The sequence below is a fragment of the Schistocerca americana genome, chromosome 3, assembly GCF_021461395.2.
Source record: "Schistocerca americana isolate TAMUIC-IGC-003095 chromosome 3, iqSchAmer2.1, whole genome shotgun sequence".
Taxonomy (NCBI): domain Eukaryota; kingdom Metazoa; phylum Arthropoda; class Insecta; order Orthoptera; family Acrididae; genus Schistocerca; species Schistocerca americana.
In genome coordinates this window covers 711870301-711892894 of record NC_060121.1, presented here as the reverse complement: position 1 = coordinate 711892894, position 22594 = coordinate 711870301, and the positions used below count along the sequence as shown (strand labels likewise).

General features: G+C 41.2%; 1 protein-coding gene across 1 annotated transcript in view; it reads left to right on the top strand.

Annotated features, from left to right (window-relative positions):
• LOC124606812 (membrane-bound alkaline phosphatase-like) overlaps positions 1–22594 on the top strand; it is a 146158-nt gene that overhangs the window by 14560 nt on the left and 109004 nt on the right. Inside the window, exon 2 of the mRNA XM_047138880.1 lies at positions 21285–21356. Coding sequence (XP_046994836.1) covers positions 21285–21356 — 72 coding nt within the window. The remainder of the gene's footprint in view (positions 1–21284; positions 21357–22594) is intronic.

Below are 22594 nucleotides of genomic sequence, written 5' to 3'. Positions count from 1 at the left end.
CGTGGAACTTTATTTACTTTTCAACTACAATTGAAACTACCTCTAACAGTAATAAACACTCCACCACCAACCATATTTAATTTTTGCTTTCTAAATACCATTAGATGCTTTGTAAAATTTCGGCAGAACTAATCTCCAGCTTTAGCCAGTCTCCAGTACCTTTACCGATTTCAGCTTAATGGCTTTCTATTACCGCTTGAAGCTCAGGTTCTTTCCCAACACAGTCATGACAGTTTACAACTACAATACCAATTGTTGCCAGGCCTGCTCTCGTCCTGCATATCCCCTGCACTCTTTGAGACTGAAAGCCTTTCTGCAATTTCATAAGCCCCGTAACTTAAAAGAGCGTGCAGTCCACATAGCCCCCGCTACCCGTGTAGTCATTACTTGTGTGTAATGGACTTATAACCAATTAAGAAGAACCCAAAAACCAACCACACAATGTCGCAAGTCGAGAAATGGGGGGCTTTCTCTTTTCTTTTCTTTTCTTTTCTTTTCTTTTCTTTTCTTTTCTTTTTTTTGGTTTGATGCGACGCACCGTGTTTTCCGATCCTGTGTCAACCTCTCGAACTCAGAGTAGCACTTGCAACCTACATCCTCAATTATTTGACGCATATATTCCAATCTCTGCGTTCCTCTTCAGTTCTGCCCTCTTCAGCTCGCTCTAGTACCACTGAAGTCATCCCCCGATGCCATAACAGATGTCCTGTCATCCCCTCCTTTCTTCTTGTTAGTGTTTTCCACATACTCCTTTCCTCCAAGATTTTGCGCAAAGTCTCCAAAATCCTTACCTTATCAGTCCACCTTATTTTCAATATTCGTCTAAAGCACCACATCTCAAGTGCTTCGTTTATCTTTTACTCTGCTTTTCCCACAGTACATACTTCACTACCATACAATGCTATGCTCCAAACGTACATTCTCAAAAATTTCTTCCCCAAATTGGGACCTATGTTTGATACTAGTAGACTTATCTTGGTCAGGGATGCTCTTTTTGTCAGTGCTTTTCTGCTTTTAATGTCTTTCTTGTTCCGTCCGTCACTGATTATTTTGCTGCCTAGGTAGCAGTATTCCTTAACTTCACCTACTTCGTGACCATCAACCCTGATGTGAAGTTTCTCTTTGTTTTCATTTCTGCTACTTCTCATTACTTTCGTCATTCTTTGACTTGCTCTCAATCCATATCTGTGTTCATTAAACAGTCCATTTCGTTCAGCAGATCATGTAATTCTTCTTCACTTTCATTCAGGACAGCAGTTACGTAAACGAATCGTATAACTGATATTCTTTCACTTGAATTATACTTCCCCTCCTGAACCATTCTTTTATATCCATCAATGTTTCTTCGATGTGCAGATTGAACAATAGAGGGCGAAAGACTACATACCTGACTTACAGGGTTTTAAATTCCAGCACTTCGTTCTTCGTCGTCCACTCTTGGTACTCCCTCTAGTTTGTTGCACGTATTGTAAATTACCAGTCTCTCCGTATAGCTTACGGCTATTTCTCAGAATTTTGAACATCTTGCACCATTTTACATTGTCGGAACCTTTCTTCAGGTTGACAGATCCATTATACGTGTTTCGTTTTTCTTAAGTGTTGCTTCCATCATCATACCCAGCGTCAGAATTGCTTCTCTGGTGCTTTCCCCCCCTCCTAAAGCCAAGCAGATCGTCATCTAACAAATCGTCAGTTTTCTTTTCCATGGTTCTGTATATTATTCTTGTCAACAACTAGGATGCACGAGCTTTCAAATTGATAGTGCGATAATTCTCGCACTTGTCAGCTCTTGCAATCTTCTGAATAGTCTGGATGATATTTTTTCGAAAGTCAGACGGTATGTCGCGAGACTCACACATTGTACACACCAACATGAATAGCTGTTTTTTTGCCACTTCCACCAATGATTTTAGAAATTCTTATGGAATCTTTTCTAGCCCTTCTGCGTTATTTGATCACAGGTCCTCCAAAACTCTCTTAAATTCTGATTCTAGTATTGGTTTCTCTATCTTTTCTAAATCGATTCATGTTTCTTCTTCTATCATATGAGACAAATATTCCTCCTCATAGAGGTCTTCAATGTACTCTTTCCACCTGTCAGCTCTCTCCTCTCTATTTAATAGTGGAATTCCCGTCGTTGTTACCATCCTCGCTTTTAATTTCACCAAATGTTGTTTTGACTTTCCTATCTGCTGAGTCAGTCCTTCCGTCAATCATTTCTTTTTCGATTTCTTCACGTTTCTCATGCAGCCATTTCGTCTTAGCTTATCTGCACATCCTATTTATTTAATTCCTCAGCGACTTATATTTCTGTATTCCTGAATTACCCGGAACATTTTTGTACTTACTTCTTTCATCGATATACTGAAGTATTTATGGTTTCTTCCCAGCTACCTTCTTTATACATCTGGTTTTCTATCAAACTTCTGTAGTTGCCCTTTCTAGAGATTTCCGCCGTGCCTATTGAGCTGTTCCTCATTGCTGTATCTTTGGAGGACTTCAAGCGTATCTAGTAATTCCTTAGTAATTCCGTATCCCACTTCTTTACGTATTGACTCTTCTTGACTATGCTGTGAACTTCAGCCCACGCTTCATCACTACTGCATTGTGATCTAAATCTATATACGCTCCTGGGTACGCCTTACAACCCTGTATCTAATTTCAGAATCTCTACGGCACCATGATTTAATCTAACTGAAATCTTTCCGTATCACCCAGCCTAGTCGAAGTATACTTCCAACTTGTGATTCTTGAACAGGGTATTCGCTATTACTAAGTGAAATTTATTACAGAACTCAAATACTCCTTCTCCTCTCTCATTCCTTGTCCCGAGCCGATGTTCTCTAGCAATTTTTTCTTCTACTCCTTTCCCTACAACTGCATTCCAGTGGCGCATGCATATTAGATTTTCATCTTCCTTTACGCACTGCATTACCGTTTCAATATCCTCATATTCTTTCTCTATGGCTTCATCTTCAGCTTGCGACATCGGCATGTATACCCGGACTATCGTTGTTTGTTGTTTGCTATCGATTCTGATAAAAAAAACCTATCACTGAACTGTTCATAGTAACACATTCTCTATCCTTTCTTCCCATTCATAACGAATCCTATTCCCGCTATACCATTTTTTGCAGATGTTGATATTACCCAATGCTCATCTGACCAAAAATCCTTGTCTTCTTTCCACTTCACTTCACTTCACTGACCACTACTATATCTAGATTGAGGCTTTGCATTTCTATTTTCTGGTTTTCTAGTTTCCCTGCCACGTTCAAGCTCCTGACATTCCACGCCCCGACTCGTAGAACGTTATCCTTCCACTGATTATTCAATCTTTTTCTCATGGTTACCTCCCCCTTGACGTTCCCCTCGCGGAGATCCGACTGTGGGACTATTCCGGAATCTTTTGCCAATGGAGAGATCAACATGACGCTTTTCGATTACAGTCCACACGTCCTGTGGATACAAGTTATGTGTAGTTAATGTAGTCGTTTCCATCGCCTTCTGCATCCTCATGCCGTTGATCATTGTTGATTCTTCCGATTCTTCCGCCTTTAGGGACAGTTTCCCACCCGTAGAACAACAGAGTTCCCTGAACCTCTGTTCGTTCCCCCGCCCTCTTTGATAGAGCCGTAGGCAGAATGAAGGTAACTTCTCACGCCGGAATTTCGGCCGCCAATGCTTATTATTGATCAAAATATAAGCGGTGGTGAGTTTCGAACCCAGGACCAAGAACTTTTTGAATACTAATCAAAGATGCTAGCTCTAGATTTCGGATAAACCGACGTGGCCATAAAACCATGTGATCCTCTGGTTGAGACCCTCCAACCGTCTATGTATCAAAGGTCCCATCGACGATGCTGCAGATGGTGAGCTGTACCTCCAAATCACAAGCAAGTCTAAACAGGACGCTAATCTGATGTGATAAAAAAGCCAATAGTCCCGCTGTTGCAAAGTAATAAGTGCCCCATGACAGAGAAAATATGTAATAATCATTATCGTAAAATGTAGGACCATACTGAACTCTTACTAGATTCGTCGCTAACTTCCAAGTTCCACTTCCTGATACTGAATTCCAGTGTCCGAGGAATTTATCAGTAATTTGATACAAAGGAGAAACTCGTTTGAGTTGAAAAGGTTTGCACAGGAGACGAATTCGTGACGGACCGCAACAAACCAGTCAAAAGACTGATAGGCAAAAAAAAGAAGTCCGGTTCTGGATGATTGGTTGTCCCGAGATCAAGGATAACTTATATCAAAATATAAAATAACCCTGAAACATCTCCGAAATTTTGTGGTACTGTTCGGGCTCACCCTGTACAAAATGTCTTAAACAATTCCATACTTGGGGTTGCAGACCATGGAATGACGGGTGGAGCAAAACCAGGCTCAGAAGCGTTGATATAATCCTTCAGTTAATATCTCTAGATTTTTCACTCAGATTTATCGTGGGCGGCGTAGCTATATAATCTGCCAGTGCTGGTTCAAAAATGGCTCTGAGCACTATGAGACTCAACTGCTGAGGTCATCAGTCCTCTAGAACTTAGAACTATTTAAACCTAACTAACCTAAGGACATCACAAACATCCATGCCCGAGGCAGGATTCGAACCTGCGACTGTAGCGCTCTTGCGGTTCCAGACTGCAGCGCCTTTAACCGCACGGCCACTTCGGCCGGCCTCTGCCAGTGCTGATCTTGGTGCTGCAACAGTCGTCTGTCGTACATTAATGGAGTGGCGGTAGTCTTGAAGAGGGCCTTAAGAGCGCTAAAAATCGAAGTATGTCACAATGTGGCAACTAATGATATAAATGATGGGCAGCTGCAGTGAGTTGGATTCTTGTCTACATGAAGTCATTAATAACGAAACACTTCTGAAATCGGTCCAGCTTCCGGATCAGCTGTTCAGGGAGATGTACCCTTATCAATTGCACTTTGTCCGACCACTCGTCGCCTTTTCAAGTGGTTGGAGTGTGATAAACAGGCCAAGGTGCCTGCACTCCAGGACATATGGAAGCCACGTGTTTGGTATTGCGAAATGGCCTGTCTCATTGCTGAGATAGCCGATTTCGTTATATTCAGGTTTGCGCTACTTCCTTGACGAAATTCTCAATTCACAGTTTAGATCTTTTGATTTCTTCTTCACTAGTAAGGATGATCCCGGTGTGTTTCCTTCTTCTTTCAGAGCTAGCTTCAGGCGAATTAAAGCGATATGCGAACGTCTTAGATGTTCCATAATACACTCTGTGTCTTCGGGATCGTGATCGCAATTGATGTAATGAATAAACAAACACCGTCTCGTTCACATTTTCTTTCATTAATGATTATATTTCTCGTTACGTCCAGCAGAGGAGCTTCAAATCTGGCGCTGTAAGGAGGTGTTCGCAACAGTGATGTGTTATTGATACCGATGTTGAGAATCTGCAGTTTGCAGTGCCAAATCCGAAGCTGATCTGCTGCTTTAATCGAAATCTATTATCATCACTGAAAGAAATACTAATCGAAACGGTGTTCATTCAAAAAAATGGTTCAAATGGCTCTAAGCACTATGCGACTTAACTTCCGAGGTCATCAGTCGCCTAGAACTTAGAACTAATTAAACCTAACTAACCTAAGGACACCACACACATCCATGGCCGAGGCAGGATTCGAACCTGCGACCGTAGCGGTCGCTCGGCTCCAGACTGTAGCGCCTAGAACTGCACGGCGACTCAGGCAGGTGGTGTTCATTCATTCATTATTGTCTCTGATGTTGCTCTTACGGAGTAGCGTACAACATTTGTGACGAGCCGCCTCACATTGTTCAAGTGTTTAAGAAATATTATGAAACGCGTTGTAATCTACATCTGTAAGCCTCAAACCACCTTACGGTGCAGGACGGAAGTAACTTTTGTACCATTGTCACGTCCTCTTTCTTCTGCTGCAGTTCCGAATGGTTTGGGGGAAGAAAGATTGCTGCTAAATCTCTGTTTGGCTCGAATCTCTCTCATTTTATCATCAGGGCACTCTTGAGACATGTCTGACTCTTCTAGTAACGTAAGTTCTCTGCACTTAACTGTAAACCACACAGCGATGCAGAACGCCTTTCTTGCGGTTTCTGCCACTTTAAGTGGGCTGAACATCTCGATGACGCTTTCGTGCTTCCTGATTGAACCTGTAACGATACGTGCTTCTCCTTTTCCTCTATCAACCATACCTGGTACGCCTCTTAGACTGAAGAGCAATATTTTCGTATTTATATGGTAGACTTCCTCTTTTGTTGACAGACTACATTTTCTAAGGATTCTTCCATTGAATCTCAGTCTGGCATCTGCATTACCACAATGAATTTTATATGGGCGCTCCACTTCAAATCGTTCCATACGCATACGCCAAGACATTTAATTGTAGTAACTGCTTGCAGTGCTTGTTTCTTATTCGTGTAATCATACAGTAACGAGTCTTTCTGTCTAAGTATACGCAATACATTACACATGTCTCCGCTCGTCGATACCCTGCAGGTCCTAATGCATTTTCTCGGGCTGCGTTCTCTCTGTATGCAAAATCATCATCCGTGAAAAACCTCATGGAATTTCGAACGTTGTCTTGTATGTAATTTACTCATATTTTGAGAAGTGTTTGTCTTGTAACACTCCCCTGGGGCACGCCCGAAGCTATTTTTATATGTAAGGACTTCTCGTCGTTCAGAATTAAGTGCTGTGTTCTGTTTGCTGGAAACTCTTCAGTTCAGTCATGATATGTGTTCGGAAAGCTCCTATATTGTTCATTAGGTGTCAGTGCGGAACTGTATCGAATGCGTTCTGGATGTCAGCGAACACGGCATCCATATGAGCGCCTGTGATTATTGCTTTCTGCGTCTCATGGGTGAACAGAGCGAGATGGGTTACACACAGTCCTTGCTTTCGGAACACATATTGATTCCTCCACAGAGGAGAAATGATGTAATCCGCGAGCACAAAGTATGTTCCAAAATTCTACAACAGGCCGACGTCAGAGATATTGACCTATAGTTCTATGTGTCTGTTCCTTCATGAAAACAGGGATGGTCTGTGCGTTTTTCTAACAATTAGGAAAGCGTCACTCCTCCAGAGACCTACGATACATTGCTGAAGCAAGAAGATCAAGTTCTTTTGCGTATTCTATGTAGAATGACATTGGTATCATTTCACATTCATTTACCTTTCTTCTCATGAGCAGTTCCAGTTGATTTCTTATCCCAAGGTCACTTATTTCGATACCCGTCATTTTGTGGTTCGTGTGACGATTTATACACTTAAGAGTCAAAGAAACTGATACACCTAACTAATACAGTGTAGGGCCCCCGCGAGCACGCAGAAGTGCGGCAAAACCACGTGGCGTGGACTCCACTAACGTCTGAAGGAGTGCTGGAGGGAACTGACACCATGAATCCTGCAGGGCTGTCCAAAAATCCGTAATAGTACGAGGAGATGGAGACCTCTTCTGAACAGCATGTTATAAGGCATCCCAGATATGCTCATTAATGTTCATGTCTGGGGAGATTGGTGGACAGCGGAAGTGTGTTGCTGCAGCTACTGTGTAGCAATTCTGGACGTGTTGGGTGTGGCATTGTCCTGCTGGAATTATCCAAGTCCGTCGGAATGGACAATGGACATAAATGGATGCAGGTCATCAGACAGGATGTTTACGCACGTGTCACCTGTCAGACGCATCAGGGGTCTCATATCATTCCAACTCCAGACGCCCCACACCATTAAAGTGCCTCCACCAGCTTGAACAGTCTCCTACTGCCATTCAGGGTCCATGGATTCATGAGGTTATCTCCATACCCGTACTAGTCCATCAGCTCCATATAACGAGAATCATCTAACGAGGCAACATGTTTCCAGTAATCAATATTCCAACGTTCCTGTTAACGGGCCCAGGCGACGCATAAAGCTTTGTGTCGTGCAGTCGTCAAGGGTACACTAGTGGGCCTTCTTTTCTGAAAGCCCATATCGATGTTGTTCCGTCGAATGGTACGCACGCTGACACTTGTTGACGACCTAGCATTGAAATCTGCACCAAGTTGCGGAAGGATTGCATTCTGTCACATTGAACGATTTGTAACGTGCGCGTGGGGCGCACAATACTCATTAAAGCCTGTACTTTGGTAAGTGAGTGGGGTTTACCTTACGAGACAGGATTTTTGTATAGATATTGACCGCGCGTACCTGAATGGAGGCAAATCAGACTTACACCCACTCTGTAATAACAATCGTACGTCAAGCAAGTCCGAAATGCCACTACACGTCAGGACGGACAAAAAGCAACACAGCAGGTGCTACCAATTTGTTAATAATACGGTCGCCAGCCTAATTAGGCATTAACTGAGTTTCTGCTCTGTACAAGGTGATGTACATTCATGCAAAACAACACGTAGTAACACTGCATAATATAATACATTTTAGAACTAGAAAATCTATTGAACTGATAGTTTCACTTTCTGTACTGATAGGGAAAAACCATGAATACACAACACCACACTATAATGTATACTACCAAACTTCGTACTGTCTATTGATCTGATTAAAATCGGGCGTAGGTTACCCTAGAAATAATAATTTCGAGCCAAAAACAAAATGTCAATTTTAATAAAGATAAAACACTGATAAATTTTGGCTTTTATATTGACTTTAACTTTTGCTGGTCAAATCAATTTAAAACACTTCAGAATTCAAATGAATAAAAAAAGGGGGGAGGACCTTGAAACTGTTATGATCACTGTATTAAAAAAAATTAATTACTGACACTATTATGCGCTCAAGATTTCCAATATATGAGTTACTACTCTCTTTATCTTATTTCCTACTCATTTAAATACCTTTATATCTGTCTCGAAATAATTAAACTCCATCACTAAATCATTATTAAAGTTATCTTCCAACTTTGTCAGACCTTGGTTATTCATTTACTGGTTCATTAACAAAACAATTCTTTAAACACCATTCTAACATAGTTAGGTCTGCAGGTAATTATTATTAACACAAACTTTCATTTTTCATCTCGGGACACTCGGATTGCACAACATTTGGAAAGGACCCTATCTAGGTTAGTTGTGAGGATAATTAAATGATAGGAAAGTTCTGGTAAAATTTAATTTGTTATTGGACAGTATGGAACAAAATTAACACTGGTCCATACGAATACAGTACTAAAAGTTTCAACCTGTTTGTATCTATGCGGCGGTTGGCAGGCGGCGAGATGGCGAGGCACAAAGCACACATACAACCACAGCTATGGCTCTTGATGTGTCGGCACTTTAATTCTTCTTGGCGTCGCAATACTTTTCCATTTAGTGCCTATGGAATTTTGCCATGCTGTATGGGCGTTGGAACGTCATACCCGAGGCTCAATGAAACTACGTCTTCCAGGAGAGCCTCCCCGCTCCAGAACGTGTTGCTCAGACCAATGCCAAACTCCAACTACAACAGCTGAGCCCCTTGTGCCGTGCAGCGCCCGTGCGCATTTTCCCGCGCTCGCCTGCCTACCTTCGAAGAGCGGAGGAGTGGTACTCAAGCGTCAACTTCAGGTTACAATATCTCCGGATGTAATTAACATTTTACAATGCAACAAACGGCACTGATTACGTATTTGTTTATATGTTCAGATGTGCTAACAAAACTAACGGGGTTCCATTTAAAAAAAAAACGTAGGTTTGTGTTAAAAACATACTTCCGTGCATTTTTGTATGGTTTGTATTAAACAATTAGACTAGCCCCTCTCCTCACGTTCTGTCTGTGGAATCGGTTCGTCAGTATTTGATGTGATTTACGAAATATATCCAGCGTTAACGTTAGGTAACTCACACTGTATTTGTTGACATCGAACCAGACGTTGGGCCGATAGAGAAAGTATATTATTATACTGAGCGATAAATTAAGTATGTAAAGGAAGGTGAAATTCTGATAATCATGACGTACTGAACTGCAGTTGAAAGGGAAAAAATAGCAGAAAAGCTTATTGCAGATTATGGGATTTGCAGTAGAAATGAAAGAGGGAAAAATTTAATTGCATGAGAGAGAGGAAAGACTAACTGAATCCCGCAATTAATATCAGATGGTATTAACAAATACACAAAAGAAGGAGTACGCTTTCGAATGGCCCAGAAACACAGGAAGATTCTACTTGGATTACATAATGGTCAGAGATTTCGAAATCAGTTATTGCAATGAAAAAAGAAATAGGAGACGTTATGGAGGGAAAACGGCTCCAGTATTAGAATCAGAATTTACAAGAGCTCTGAAATACTTCAGATCAAACGTGACGGATTGGATACATACACTCCTGGAAATTGAAATAAGAACACCGTGAATTCATTGTCCCAGGAAGGGGAAACTTTATTGACACATTCCTGGGGTCAGATACATCACATGATCACACTGACAGAACCACAGGCACATAGACACAGGCAACAGAGCATGCACAATGTCGGCACTAGTACAGTGTATATCCACCTTTCGCAGCAATGCAGGCTGCTATTCTCCCATGGAGACGATCGTAGAGATGCTGGATGTAGTCCTGTGGAACGGCTTGTCATGCCATTTCCACCTGGCGCCTCAGTTGGACCAGCGTTCGTGCTGGACGTGCAGACCGCGTGAGACGACGCTTCATCCAGTCCCAAACATGCTCAATGGGGGACAGATCCGGAGATCTTGCTGGCCAGGGTAGTTGACTTACACCTTCTAGAGCACGTTGGGTGGCACGGGATACATGCGGACGTGCATTGTCCTGTTGGAACAGCAAGTTCCCTTGCCGGTCTAGGAATGGTAGAACGATGGGTTCGATGACGGTTTGGATGTACCGTGCACTATTCAGTGTCCCCTCGACGATCACCAGTGGTGTACGGCCAGTGTAGGAGATCGCTCCCCACACCATGATGCCGGGTGTTGGACCTGTGTGCCTCGGTCGTATGCAGTCCCGATTGTGGCGCTCACCTGCACGGCGCCAAACACGCATACGACCATCATTGGCACCAAGGCAGAAGCGACTCTCATCGCTGAAGACGACACTTCTCCATTCGTCCCTCCATTCACGCCTGTCGCGACACCACTGGAGGCGGGCTGCACGATGTTGGGGCGTGAGCGGAAGACGGCCTAACGGTGTGCGGGACCGTAGCCCAGCTTCATGGAGACGGTTGCGAATGGTCCTCGCCGATACCCCAGGAGCAACAGTGTCCCTAATTTGCTGGGAAGTGGCGGTGCGGTCCCCTACGGCACTGCGTAGGATCCTACGGTCTTGGCGTGCATCCGTGCGTCGCTGCGGTCCGGTCCCAGGTCGACGGGCACGTGCACCTTCCGCCGACCACTGGCGACAACATCGATGTACTGTGGAGACCTCACGCCCCACGTGTTGAGCAATTCGGCGGTACGTCCACCCGGCCTCCCGCATGCCCACTATACGCCCTCGCTCAAAGTCCGTCAACTGCACATACGGTTCACGTCCACGCTGTCGCGGCATGCTACCAGTGTTAAAGACTGCGATGGAGCTCCGTATGCCACGGCAAACTGGCTGACACTGACGGCGGCGGTGCACAAATGCTGCGCAGCTAGCGCCATTCGACGGCCGACACCGCGGTTCCTGGTGTGTCCGCTGTGCCGTGCGTGTGATCATTGCTTGTACGGGCAGCTAAGTGCGCACAATGAGCTTAACATCACATGGATCCAACATTATGACAAGAATAATGTACAGCATAATGGGAAAAAATGAGGATTTGACAAATGAGCGAGTTGGTTGTAGAGTGGTAAAGGCAGCAGAGAGGCAGTTCAGATAATGCGCTTGATAATGACAGCATGCCTGAAGAAAAATCAGGGTACATTCATAGGATCTATCAACCTAGAAAAAGCATTCGACAAAGGAAAACGTTGCAAAAAAATTAGGAGTAAACTACAGGAATAAGCAAATAATTTGCCAGAACCAAGAAAGAAAACTGAGATTTGAACACCAAGAACGTGGTGCTCGGATTAAAAAGGGCATAAGACAGATATGCTGTTTGTCGTCGCTAGTGTTCGATCTGAATTTGGAAGCAGCAATGAAGGGAATGAAGGAAAGGTTGAAAAATGGGATTAAAATTTAGGGTGAAAGAATATCAATGATAAGATTCGCTCATGACACTGCTATCCTCATTGAAAGTGAAGAACAATTACACAATCTGCTAACTGGAACGAGCACCCTAATTAGTACAGTATATGGATTAATAGCAACCGGGGAAAGAGAAAAGTAATGAGAAGTAGAAATGAGAATAGTGCGAAACCTAACACCAAAAAAACAAAGTAGACGTAGTTAAGGATTCTGCTTCCTTGGAATCAAAGTAACGCATGGCGGGCGAAGCAAAGAGAACATAAAAAGCAAACTATCACAGGCGAAGAGAGCATTACTGGCCAAGATAAGTCTACTGGTATCAAACATAGGCCTTAGAATGAAGAAGAAGTTTCTGAGAACGTAAGTTTGGAGCGTTGCGTTGTACGGTAATGAGACATGGATAATAGGAAAACCGGAACAGAAGAGAATCTAACTATTTAAGATATGATGCTACAGAACAATGATGAAAATTAATTATTCTGATATGATAAGCAACCAGGTCAGCCACAGAATCGACGTAGAAAGAAATATACGATAAACACTGGCAGTAAGATGGGACAGCATGATAGCACATGTCTTCAGACGTCAGGGAAATATCCACTATATTAGAGGGGACTGTAAAGCGTAAAAACTCCAGAGGAAGATAGAGACTGAAGTGTTATTGTTGGGGTGGTCTTCAGTCCAAAAACTGGTTTGGTGCAGCTCTCCATGCTACTCTGCCCTGTGCCCTCTTCACCTACGAGTAACTACTGGAGCTTAAATCCTTCTGAATCTTCTTACTTAATTCCTATCTTGGTCTCCCTCAACGTTTTTTATCGGCCCAATTCTATTCGTTACCTCCTTTCTTGTTATGTGATCTACACATCTGATCTTCGGAGTTCTTCTGTAGCACCACAATTCGAAAGCTTCTATTCTCTTCCTGTCTAAACTCACTGTCGTCCATGTTTCACTTCTATACATCGCTACACTCCATACAAATACTTCCAGAAAATATTTCTTACACTTAAATCTACATTCGATGTTAACAAATTTCTCTTCTTCAGAAACATTTTCCTTGCCATCGCCATCTATATTTTATATCCTCTCTACTTCGACCGTCATCAGTTATTTTGCTGCCCAAATATCAGAACTTATCTACTACTTTACGTGTCTCATTTCCTAACCTAATTATCTCAGGATTGCCTGACTTAATTCGGCTACATTCCACTATCCTCGATTTGCTTTTGTTGGTGTTCACCTTATATACTCTTTTCAATACACTGTCCATTCCATTCAATTTGCTGCCTCTGACGGAATTACTGTGTCATCGGCAAACCTCAGAGATTTTATTCCTTCTCCCTGGACATTAATTCCTACTCCTAATTTTTCGTTGTTTCCATTACTGATTGCACAATATACAAACAACTTTAATAGCGTCGGGGATAGTCTCACTCCCTTCTCCATCACTGATTCCCTTCCGTGCCACTCGACTCTATACCAATTGTAAATAACCCTTCACTCCCTGTATTTTACCCCTGTCAATGTTATCAGAAGCTTCCTCAAAATCTACAAATCCTAGAAACTTAGGTTTGTCTTTTCTTAATCTATCGTCTATGAGTAGTCGTATGGTCAGTATTGCTTCGCTTGTTCCTACATTTCTCCAGAATCCAAACTGCTCTTCCCCGAGGTCGGCTTCTGCGGGTTTTTCCATTCTTCTGTAAAGAATTCGTGTTAGTATTTTGTAACCGTGACTTATTAAACTGACAGTTCGGTGTTTTCACACCCGTCAGCACCTAATTTCTTTGGAATTCGAATTATTATATTCTTTTTGACGTATGTGGATATTTCAGCTGTCTCGCGCATCTTGTTCACCAAATGGAAGGGTTTTGTCATGGCTGGCCCTCCCAAGTCTATCAGTAGTTCTAAGGGAACGTTGCCTACACCTAGGGCCTTGTTTCGACTTAGGTCTTTCAGCGCTCTTTCAAATTCTTCAAGTGATATCATATCTCCCATCTCATCTTCATCCACGTCTTCTTTCATTTCCATAATATTTCCCTCAAGTATATCTCCCTTGTATAGTCCCTCTAAATACTGTTTCCACCTACCTGATTTCCCTTCTTTGCTGAGGATGGTTTCCCATCTGAACTCTTGATATTCATGTAGGTAGTTCTCCTTTCTCCAAAAGTCTTTTTAATTTTCCTGTAGGCGGCATCTACGTTACCCGTACTGATATACGTTTCTACATCGTTGTAGTTGTCGTCTAGCCATTACTACGTGGCCGTTTTGATCTCATATTTTAGTCGTTTGTATTACGCTTCACCTGTTCCGTTTATTGCAGTTTTATATTTTTTTCCATTCATCAACGAAATCCAGTATCTCTTGTATTACCCAAGGATTTCTACCAGCGCTCGTGTTTTTACCTGCTTGATGCTCTGCTGCTCCTCGGAGGTTCGAATCCCCCATCGAGCATGGGTGTGTGTGTTGTCCTTAGCGTAAGTTAGTTTAAGGTAGTGTGTAAGCCTAAGGACAGATGACCTCAGCAGTTTTTTCCCATAGTCCTTACCACAAATTTCTCATTTTCTCTGCTGCTTTCTCTATTTCACCACTCAAAGCTACCCATTCTTCTTCTACTGTATTTCTTTCTCCTGTTCTTCTCAAACATTCATTAATGCTCCCTCTAAAATTCTCTGGAACCCATCGTTTTTTCAGTTTATCCAGGTCCCATGTCCTTAAATTTCCACCTTTTTACAGTTTCTTCCATTTCGATCTACTGTTAAGGGTCGATAAATTGTGGTCAGACTCCAAATCTGACTTTGGAAATTTCTTAAAATTTAAAACCTGGTTCCAAAATCTCTGTCTTACCATCAATCTGAAACCTTCCGGTGTCTCCAGGTCTCTTCCACTTATACAGCCTTCTTTCAAAGTTCTTAAATCAAGTGTTAGCGATACTTAAATTATGCTTTGTGCAAAAATTCTACCAGGCGGCTTCCTCTTTCATCCCTTTCCCCTAAGTCAATATACACCTACTACTTTTCCCTTGCTTCCTTTTCCTGCTATGGAATTCCAGTCCCCAATGACTATTAAGTTTTCGTCTCTCTTAACTATCTGATTAATTTAATTTATCTCATCATACAGTGCTTCAATCTCTTCATCATCTGTGAAGCTAGTGATTTGTACTGGAGTACATGAAAGAAATATGGATGTAGGGAGCAGGTGATACTCTGATATAAAGAAGTTAACACCGGAGGAGAATTCGTAACGAGCCGCATCAAACGAGTCAATGATAACAAAAAAAAAAAAAGAAAGATGTACGTTTGCCTGGAAAAACCATTCTCAGAGTCAAAGGCGTAATGAACAGTTTGATGTTTGCTACACAACCATAACTACTCATTATTAGGGCAAGTCTGACAGCGTACAGCACCAAACAAGAGTAACTAAAAGCACAGTAACTTGACACGTGTCATGAAACAGCTTTCTGAACAATAAACTACTGTCTTGTTTACTCCACATATTCTGTCACGGAACATTAACAATAAACCTTAACATGCAATGTAACACTGTGCAAAACGAGGCTACGTAATGTCTCATCTATAAGCAGCTCTATCATTAATAATCGACAGTTAACAAAATTCTTTTAAAAGCAAAGTGATAGACATATGGAGTTAGTTGCACTACTGTAACACTGCTGAGAATGTTAAAATCCTCCATATTTAATTGCTATTTCAGTGAGCGTGAAATGATCAAACTTCAGAAAGAGTAACCATACCTGTTCTTTTCAGCTTATTTTTTTTCAGTCATAATTTTTTGTCCTTCCTTTTATATTTCAGCTACTCGCAGTATTTGGTTTCAAATGTACGCTGAAAAAACTTTATCTTACTATCAAAAACAACAGATAGTTCAATTTCCTTGGTGCATTAAAAAAAGAAAAAAAGTTTCTTCTCTACTAATATTTATTACGACTCCTCAAAGTATGTTCTTAATAAAACATTTTCGTTTCCTTTCATTGTTAAACCACTGTTGCACATTAGATGCGTCTAACCACTAATCCTTCAACGAAATCATGCACTTACAATTCAGAGTTCAGATCTCTCACAGCAAACTGGACCTCCAATCTCTAAAAACATCTTCAAATATCTTGAAACTTCTTCGAGCAAATGCAGTGTTTTCTCCTCGAAAAACCTCAGAGTCCCTAGTTCTTTATACTCTGTTGGACCCGCAACCTTGTTCTACAGGTGACCTTCCTATGAAATTATGGAGAACAAATTGTCTTTGAAGTTCTACCGCTCGTAATACATATTCCTCCAGAAGGAATAAAATTTACAAATGTGTAGACATACATACATAATACATGATTTACAGATTAACCGTACGAAATTAACATCTTTAAAAAGTCGATCCTGAGATATAACATCACTAGATTGAAAACATTTGCAACCACTAGCACCCCATGACTATCACCAATGAATCAAGCATATCTGTTGTGCTACACAAAGAAGAGATGGCGTCCGGCGTCCATGTATACCTCTTGTCAGTAGCCCGCATCCTAGTCGTACATACTATCACACACATATGCAGACGAGATACATTGATACGTTATGAGTCCTTCCAACGATAACTTATTTTTCGAAATTTGTACAGTTTTCCTGCACCCATTTCGCCTTGGTTTCTCTGTACGTCCCATTTATTTCATTCCTGAGTGATATGTATTGCTGTTTTCCTGTCTTTTCCTTAAAATAACTGCACTTCCTTCTTTCGTCGACCAATTGAAGAAATTCTTCTGTCAACCATGTACTTGTATCTTATTGGACAACTTCTATGATAGCCCTTTTTAGTAGTTCATTCTTCATCAAATAAACTGCCAAGCCGAAGAGAACTTAACACCTTTCTCGCCGTTAGTTAGTACTTCAATATTCCACTTCCTTCCACAATGGTTCTTCCGAACTGTTCTCTTAAACTTCAGTCTACTCTTCATCATTACTAAATTGTCATCTGAATCGATATCTGATCCACGGTACATCTTACGGTTTAATACCTGTTTTGGGAAATCATTGTCTGACCATGATTTAAGGGGCTCCGGAACGCCCTATACTTGCAATGTTAAAATAACGCTTATAAATTACATCTTTCCTCAAAAGTATTTGCGGTAGGAAGTTGAACTTTTTACAGATTATTTATTGGAATATGGGCTACAACTTAACACAGGGATTTTACAAAATTTTAGTTCAGTTATTAAAGATGATTTTTTTTTCAATTGTAATGAAAATTCACAACATTTTTTTGCAATTTTTTATTTATATATTCAAAAGTATACAGTTTTTTTGGAAAAACGCTGCGTTAAATTATGCAGAAGGTACTGTGCAACATTTACTGAAAGTTTGAAACAAATATGTTTGGAAGATCCTTAGAAAACATGCAATTAGTATGAGAAAATAAAAGTTTTGGGAATCGAGCGACAAAGATTGGATTAACTTTTTAGTGCATTCCAGGTCCATAGGATGGATTATCTTCATCCTCTGCAAACTCCTCCTCCAGCTTCCTCTTGTTCCTCCTCCTGTTTACTCTTGCTTGTATTTCTAGACTCTTTACAGCCCCGTCTGCAGCCCGAAGGCGTTCCTTGTCTATAGCAAGCATCGCTCGTTGTTGTGTTCGTAAATTTTGCTGCCATTTTCTTCAGTTGCAGTTACTGCAACACTGTTCCAAAAGGTGGTCATGTATGAACACTTATCACATTTCAGCTGTATTTCACTAGCAAGTCCTACGTGCTTTATTATGGAGAGTTCCAGACCAACTTCACTACAATGAATACATCTTACACAGTTTGAAAAAATTCCTTTGAGAACCGACATATCAAATATTTCATTCACATTCGATTCGCCCATAAAACATTCATAGTTTTCACTCATTGAACGAAGCTTCTTCTGTGAAGTATTTTCTTTCCCACTTTGACTGCTATGGGCAGGTGTACTTGAGAGGTTAGGTTCACTCACTTGGTTATCGTCTTTATTGTTTACAGTAATAACACATACCTTTGGCTTTCCAACATTTCTCTTTTTCTTAAAAGCCTTCAGAGGATTTCTAATAACTTTACTTTCACTCGTTATTGTACTTCAGCAAAACAGAGACTCAAGAAACAGAATTAATTACGAATATTTTCGAGATAACGACAGAGTAAATAAATATGAAACAATCGACAATCACACCAGCGATGTATATTGAACCATCACAGATTAGCCACAACACATAGTTTATCTCACATCACTAAAATGTACCTGATGAACACGGACGTTAATAATAACACCATTTGACAGCAGTTTAACAGCGCCACAGTGGGTCACGCCCATGTAGAACACATTTAAAAAAAAATTTAAAAATAGTTTTAGTCTTCGGAATTGAATAAATTATATATCTATTAAAAGGTAATAGAAAACGCAAAAAAGTAAAAATTGAACTTTTCATGATTTTCAGCCTTTCCGGAGCCCCTTAATATAGAAGACACTGGAATCTTTTCCATCTATATCTCCTCCTCTGCTGATTTTAGAACATCGTATTTGCTGTTATTAACTGAAACGTATTGTAAATCTCGATTAGTTTTTCTCCCCTTTATTTCTACTACCAAGCTCAAATTATCCCATAACTCGGTCACTGCCGCTTCTCCTACTACTGCATTCCAATCACCCGTGATTTTTAGACTTTCATGATCGTTTACATACTCAATTACCCGTTCAGTACATATGCTCTCTACCTCTTCCTCTTCTGCTTGTGATGTGACCTGTATAACGATGTAAGTACTGTCTCTATCTTTTCCTTTCCTGCTTGTGATGTCGATCTGTATACCGTAACTATTGTTGTTGGTTTTCTGTCTATTCCGATGAGAACAACCTTTTCACTATTCACATCGGCTCACCCTCCACCCTACCGTCCTATCCGTAACGCATTTTGCTTCCTGTATACCAATTTCTGCTGCTACTGCTATTAATCTCATCAGAAATCCTTACCTTCTTTCCATTACACTTCACGGATTCTCACTATAACTCGTGTGAACCTTTGCATTACTTATTTCAGATTTTCTAGCTTACCAGCCTTGTACAAATTAATAACATTCCACGCTACGACTTGTAGAGTGTGAAACCTTCCAGTCTCCTCTATACCTCTTTTGTTACGCAACCTTCCCTTCTAAAATAACCTATTAACCTATGAAACCTTCCCTTAGGATTTCTATCTCTTGCTTAACAACAAATGAAATTTTCCCTTTGAAATTCTCTTTCTCCATCTTCGCATACAAATTTAAATGCTGCTTATTAAACGTCATTTTCTGATTATTTCGACGAAACATACAATGTGTCGTCGTCGTGGCACTCAGTCGTTACCTGCAATAACCCAAAACTGTTCCTCACCTTTTTTACTGTTACTTAATCGCCATCTGACTGCTGCATCGAACTGCGACATGAATATACTTACTCTGTTTTACTATACTCTATTAGCTGCTGGTGGACTGTCATAATAAGTGGCTGTATTTATTACCAAAGCTGACGTTATTCTTTAATAGCAAAGCTGACGTTATTCTTTTATTAATTTGACTGAAGTTGGGTAATTCATAGTTAAACTTCTTCTTGACAACAATAAAATTTAGCAAAGTTTCACGTTGATGGTTTTGGGGATGGATTATGATCAGTAATGCAATATTGCTGTCAAAAATTAATTATATTCTGAATGAAATGACTTTACAAACGTTCACATGGGATTTGCTTTTTTACAATAATCTTACAACTAGCATTGCGCCAACGTACCTTCAGTAGTCTTGAGTTTCTCAAAAAAAAAAAAAAAAAAAAAAAAAAAATCAAGAATATTAGTTCCTCTTATGATAATAGTTAGCTGATGTCTCTGTACATCCGTTTATAATCTCGTGTAAATCATAGCTGGTGGCTGGCAGGCACACCGCTCCTCTCAACCACTCGCTTCAGACCTACTACCGACTCGCCTCACATCTCGCTTACTACTGACTTCCTACGAAGGCTAAAGTGCTGTCTTTCCCGCCAACAATGTTTTCTGGTGCTGAGAATCCCTGCTACCATTACAAAATGTATCAATGCGAGGTCTTTCCCGCTCTTTTCTGAAAATGTATCCATACGTGGTCACTCCCACCCTTTTAAAAATTATATCATTGTGTGGTCTCTCCTGCCAACAATACTGCCACAATTATTTCCAACATGACAAGTATTAATTATTCCTACTTAATCATATTAATAAAATATAAACATCTTTCATAAATTGTGGTGTGACAATAGAAATATGCACATCTTACAAGTGTTACCTTTTCATCGGTGATTCAACTTTTCTTCATACTCAGCTCCGCGTTGGCAGTCTCGTCCCGGAGCTCCGAAAGAGTAATTAATCCGAAATCTTTTGTAAATATAGAGACGATACTGAGACTTGTTTCAATTACATACCAACGTGTAGATACACATTGTGTGTCTTTAATACAGTGGCTTTTATTGCCTCTGTGACTTGTGGGACAATCAACAATCCATAGGGCGAAGGTTGCCCAGAAACTTCGTCCGCTCATCCGCCTTCTTTGGCTAGGTTGTTGGCAGCATAAGCGTTACTCCTTGTAGCGTAATCCTTCGGCCACATTGCTGTCGGTCTTACTTAAAAATTTAAGTAGTGGCAGTGTTCGATCCCGCGAACACGAATGTTTTGATTACTAGTCAGAGGCGCTATCATCAGTGTAAAATGTCTCCACATAAACGTCAATTCATCCTATTTTCCAATCGTAGTCGTTTCATGTAATGTGCGCTTCAATTTTAACCATAAAACCTCTGTCACTGGACGCCGTAACATTCTTTCTAGCCGACAACGTGATAAAACTCTACGCTGGTCTTAGAATTCTTTTGTCACCTCTCTCGATCCAGTCTCTAAAGTTCATCAACTTTAATATTTAAGAATCGGCCAGAAAAGAGTTTCGTAGGCCGCTCTTCCGTTGATTTCCTTAAGATTCTTGCAATGAATCTCAGTCAGGGACCTACTTTCTTACAACTAGCCTTATGTGCTCGTTCCATTTTTGGTCTATCTTGACGGATACTCGAACATAATTTTTGCACCATCAGTTGTGTGAAAGCGGATATCGTTTTCTAGACATTAAGGAAAGAACTGAAAATTTGTGTAAGAGCATGATTTACGTAATATGACTTTGTATTTTCACGTTACAGATGAGCTGCATCCTCGTCACCCATCGCCTTCATCGCGATACCGAATTGGAACCGTGGATGAGGTCGAAAAAGGTAAGCACGCATCACTCTTTAAGTTCAGTTTTCAAACAATAGTAAGATGGTATAGACTTAGTTGCTGAGCGTTCGTAACTAACGGGTCTCCAGCAAATGCCGAAGTGGAGAGGTCAATTAATTGCATGCCTTATTTTACGTATTAATGGGAATGAAAGCAAGAGATGAGGAGGACCTCAGTGTGCCGTCCTCTTGGGAATACTCGAGACGCATCCAAGACGATGATAGTCTAAGGCAACAGTAAATGATGACCGACACTGCAACAGTTTGACTGTATAACAACGATCTTGGATCTGTCAGGTTTAGATTACGCCATTGGCATTATGGCTGGAGATCGCTCTAAATATCTCAGGGGTCTTATAGACAGGTATTATTCATTTTCTTTCGCCAAACCCGACACAGATTTGCATAGCTGCAGAGTACACTATACTATCCATTACACAGTTGTGACGGATCATAATATGGCTGTGGAAAATTAGCTAAAACTAGAAATCGGTGGAAGTGTAACGTGTGAGAGAAAAGCTATCGAAAGAATAATACATCTAGAACAGAGAAAGCCTTGGCTGATGTATATGCTGAGGTGACAAAAGGCCTAGGATAGCGATATGGACAGTGACAGATGGCGTCAGTATCGCGTACACAAGCTATGAAAGGACAACTGGTTGGCGGTGCTGTCAATTGCCCTCAGGTGATTCATGTGAAAAGGTTTCCGACGCGATTGTGGCTGCCCGACGGGAAATAACAGGCTTTGAACGCTGAATGGTAGTTGCAGCTAGCACATTGGGCATTCCATTTCGTAAATACTTAGGGAATTCAGTATTACGTGATCCACAGTGTCAAGAATGAGTCGAGAACAGCACATTTCAGGCATTACCGCTCACCACCGACAACGCAGTGGCCGACAGCCTTCACGGAACGACCGAGGGCAGCGGCTTTTGCGTAGGATTGTCAGTGCTAAGAGGCAAGCAACACTGTGAGAAATAACTGCAGAAATCAATATGGGCCGTACGACGAACGTAACCGTTAGAATTATGTGGCGAAATTTGGCGTTACTGGGCTATGGTGGCATACAACCTAAGCAAATGCCTTTGCACACAGCGCAACGTCCCCTACAGCGCCTCTCCTGGGACCGTGACCACATCGGTTGGCCCATAGACGACTGGAAAACCGTGGCCTGGTAAGATGAGTCCCAATTTCAGTTGGTAAGGGCTGATGGTAGGCTTCGAGTGTGGCGCAGA